Genomic DNA, 4181 nt, shown 5'->3' with positions numbered 1-4181 from the left:
ACACATATCTCTCCGGTGGCGGTAGTCACCCGCAACGGTGGAAAAAGCACAGACATGGGCAACTCAAGCCCCAAAGCAATCGGGGTAGCAACAAACGAATGCGTAGCCCCGGAGTCAAACAATGCATCAACAACAATATCACCAATAGACACAGTACCTCTAACAAGGTTCGGAGCGCGGTCTGACTGCTGCCTATCCAAGGTGTACACACGCCCAACAGAAGGTGGCACTGCAGGTGCCGAAGTAGAAGCCATCGGAACCATCTGCAAAGGAACTTCCTGAACAGCTGCAGCTCTCGCCGTCGACGACGGACAGTCTCTAGAGAAATGGCCCTCCTTGCCACACTGAAAACAGACCAACTGCCCCGAAGCACAACGCCCCACATGCTCCTTCCCGCACCCCGCACATCTCGGAGTGGAAGGAGGCCTAGCAAAACTCCCCTGCTGAGAAGCAGTCCTCTTGAACTGACCAGGCGCCTACCTAGTCGCCAACTGTTTACCCTTGCCCTTCCCAGCAAAGCTCTTGTCCTTCCAGGACGTAGAAACAAAAGTGGAACCAACAGTCCCCTTGGTCTCGTCGACCTTGGCCCTCTTGGCCTTACTCGCTATGCAGACATCCTCAATGTCCTTACATTGCTGAACCAGTGTACCAAAATCCCTCGAAGCAGCTCCAGCAATATGCTCAACAATCACCTCACTAAGTCCCCTACGGAACTTAGCAGCCAGAAAAATCAGAGTAGGAGGAACCATCCTGAAGTGTGCAAACTTCACCAGCTCATTAAACTTGGCCAAGTACTCGTCAACAGACATCGAGCCCTGAACCAATCTGTCAAACTCCCCCCGCTTCCTCTCCTGCGCATCATAGGGAAAATATCTACCCAAGAAACACTCCTCGAAGAATGGCCATGTCAGAACACGACCCTGCATCTCATAAGCACGAGAGGTGTTCGTCCACCACTCCTGGGCATCGCCCTCCAGCATATAAGTCGAGAACATCAGCTTCTGCGGATCTGTACACTGCATGACCCGAAAAATCTTGTCCAGCGACTCCAGCCATCTAGCAGCAGCAATAGGATCCAAAGACCCCTCAAACACAGGTGGCTTATGCTTCCTGAAAGCATTCAGCCGTCGATCTATCACATCACGATCCTCAGCAGGCTCTACAAGAGTCTCCCTCGTCTCAGCGACATGAGCAGCACTGCCAAAGTGACTCAGGCTCTCATCCGGAACACTAGGTGGAGGCGGCGGCGGTGACGGTGGTGGCGGTGGTGCCTGGCCTAAAGCAGGACCAGCCCTCATCTCCTCCAACATGACTCTCATCATCGTCATGTTCGCCATCCTGTTCGCCTCGAGGACATCCTCAGTGGTCCTCCGGTTCGCTTCACGAACCTCTTCTGCGGCTCTCCGGTTCCCCTCGCAAACAACATCCATCATTGCCGCGTTGGCCAATCTAGTGGCCTCCTGATCAGCTAACCTAGCCGCCTGCATCGCAGCCAATGCAGTCAGAATAGGATCGGGTTGATCCTCAGAAGTCTCTCGTGTTCTCTCGGACCTTACCATGACTCTGCACAAGTTACACAAATTATGAGTTGATCAGGCCCACGCAGTGTGATTACATATGCATTATCATAATAAAATTCGACGGAGTAAACACACAAGACAGACACAACCAAACATCCTAGCTATTGCAATATATACAGGCTTTTCCCTCGAACCATTGCTCTGATACCATAAATGTAACACCCCGTATATATCCGGTAATGTTATCATACTATCGTATTAAGCAGCACTTAATTAAAAATGCGGGATATCTTTTTCTTTTCAATTATGATGTCATTATCATTACCAACTTGCTTATTAATCAATTAATAAAACATCGCCTGTATGTAATTACAATAAAACAGCTAACTGAAATACCTCATAACATAGATAATCAAAGTGTGGCTCTAGTCATGGAACTACAACAACGTAGACCAGACCATCTAACAGTTTATACAACTCCAATCTAAAAGGTACAAACATAAAGTGTCATGGACAATCCCCATGCTCACTCAAATAAGGCAACACGCCCAACATCAATCTCAACCATAACATAATCATAAATAGCGGAAAACATAAACATCATCAATATCCAGTCATGGCAGCAATACAACATAATATCATCAACTAAGCTATGGCCAGAGGCACCGGTCACCAAACTACCGGAACCTGAAATAAGCATTCCCCAAACGTGGGGTGAGATCTCTAAACAAGAAATCTCAGTAAGACAAGGGGTCCTCAAGGATCTTCCACCCCAAGCTCACTTACATGTGCAATATAAGTTCAAAAGCAGTTCATCATCATCAGTTCTAAAATAGTGTAATGCAGCAGATAATCATGTCATGTGTGTCAATTCTATTCTACTGGCCAGAGAAATGCAAGATTTACATACGCCAAATACCCACACTAGTGCAAGACGCCACTTGCATTCACCCCGGATCACCTCAAAAGGGGAAAGAACGAGTTGACAGTAAGAAGAAAGATCAACGCCCCCGAATCTCGTACATGAGGGATCAGGTTGGGAGATATGACAAGTATACACCTTTGAATGCGTCGCGTTCGCAAATCTGGAGGGAAGTGGCACTCACAGAGATAAAGAAGGTGGGGAGACCCCGGCCTATATTCGACAGAGGGGGTTTAGATAAGTCCAAATATTGTGCTTTCCATGACGGGCTGGGGCATACTACTTATCAATGCTGGGATCTCCGAGATGCGGTGGAGAAGTTTGTTCGAGATGGAAGGTTACGTCAATACGTGATAAAAACCCAAGGTTCCAGAAACAACAAAAGGAAGTTGGGAAACAAGAATCGGAGCAAAAGTCCCGTTCCTGAAAAGAAGAACAAACAGGAGAGGAATCAGAAAAATGATCCCAACCATGACGAATTCCCAGAAGTGGAGTTTGATTGTAATGTAATTAGTGGAGCCTTGGGGGGAGGAGGAGATACTGTAAGTTCTAGAAGAAAATACCTGAAAGAGGTACTCTCTATTCGGGACCGTCCCAAGTTCAAAGAAGACCTAACCAAGCCAGACCCTCCTCTTTTGTATTTTACAAAAGAAGACATGCGCGGCGTGTTGCCGGGTCATGTTGACGGACTGATCATTGCTGGGACCCTAGTGAATTGCCGGGTTCGGAAGATTTTCGTGGATGCAGGGAGCTGTGCCGACATCATACTCTGGGATGCTTTTAAAAAGATGAACCTGGATGAAGAGGACCTCAAACATTGCAAAACGACGCTGTTAGCCTTTAATGGAGAGCATACACCTCCTAAAGGCTACATTGATCTCAGATTAACCTTGGGAACAAAGGAAACGTTCAGATCAGAACGAGTTAGGTTCATAGTGGCCGATTTCCCTTCAGAATATAATATAATCCTGGGAAGACCGACCATACATCAGTGGGACATGCTGGTTTCTACAAAATACCATAAGATAAAAATGGTGAGCAATAAGAATGAAATAATCACTGTTTGTGTAGATCAGAAGGAATCCAGGGGCTGCTACTTTGATACTATCAGAGAAAATGAAGGAGGACGTTCGAGCCCATCCCGAATTCACCCGGGGGATAAAACCGGTAGGAATGTAACTCCTCAGAATCTAAGAAGCCAGTCAACCTGGTTGAACTCGACATGAGAGAAGAAATAATGCCGAGACACAAACCTGATGGAGAGCTTGAAGATCTCACACTGGGAAAGAGCCTGGTCAATTTACCCGCATTGGTAAGACCATAGACCCCCAGATTAATCAAATTTTGGCTGACTTTCTTAAAAGCAACACGGATGTATTTGCATGGAAGTCGTCAGAGATCCCTGGCATCGACCCCGCATTTTGTTGTCACAAATTGGCAGCTTATCCGGGGTCCACGCCAGTTTCCCAGAAGAAAAGAAAACTGGGACCAGAAAGGAAACAAGTTGTACAAGAACACGTTAAAGAACTCTTGGATGCCGGGTTCATTCGGGAGATACAGTACATGATGTGCCTCTGGCAAGTGTGATTTTTCAGTATTAAAATTGATAAGAATTGGGTCATAAGAGAGGAATTTAAATACATATTTGCTATTTATATTGATTCTTTCTATGTCAATAATATTCACCTTTTGGTTGTGTTTTTACAGGAAAAAGAGGAGTGAAAAATTACAAATTATAA

The 4181-nt window shown here is 46.1% G+C and overlaps 1 protein-coding gene across 1 annotated transcript; it reads left to right on the top strand.

The window, feature by feature from the left end:
• Positions 1-2543: 2543 nt before the first annotated feature.
• Positions 2544-3668, top strand: LOC133287972 (uncharacterized). Its single transcript, XM_061485674.1, has one exon. The coding sequence runs from the start codon at positions 2544-2546 to the stop codon at positions 3666-3668; it is 1125 nt and encodes a 374-aa protein (XP_061341658.1).
• The last annotated feature ends 513 nt before the right edge of the window (positions 3669-4181 follow it).

Source organism: Gastrolobium bilobum, unplaced genomic scaffold (assembly GCF_033153095.1).
Source record: "Gastrolobium bilobum isolate Gb01-03AN ecotype WA unplaced genomic scaffold, APGP_CSIRO_Gbil_v1 utg4343, whole genome shotgun sequence".
Taxonomy (NCBI): domain Eukaryota; kingdom Viridiplantae; phylum Streptophyta; class Magnoliopsida; order Fabales; family Fabaceae; genus Gastrolobium; species Gastrolobium bilobum.
This window is presented reverse-complemented; position numbering and strand designations above follow the sequence as displayed.

What these genes read in the sequence shown, in the direction of transcription:
- LOC133287972 (XM_061485674.1), top strand. Translation starts at nt 2,544, where the DNA reads ATGAGGGATCAGGTTGGGAGATATGACAAGTATACACCTTTGAATGCG.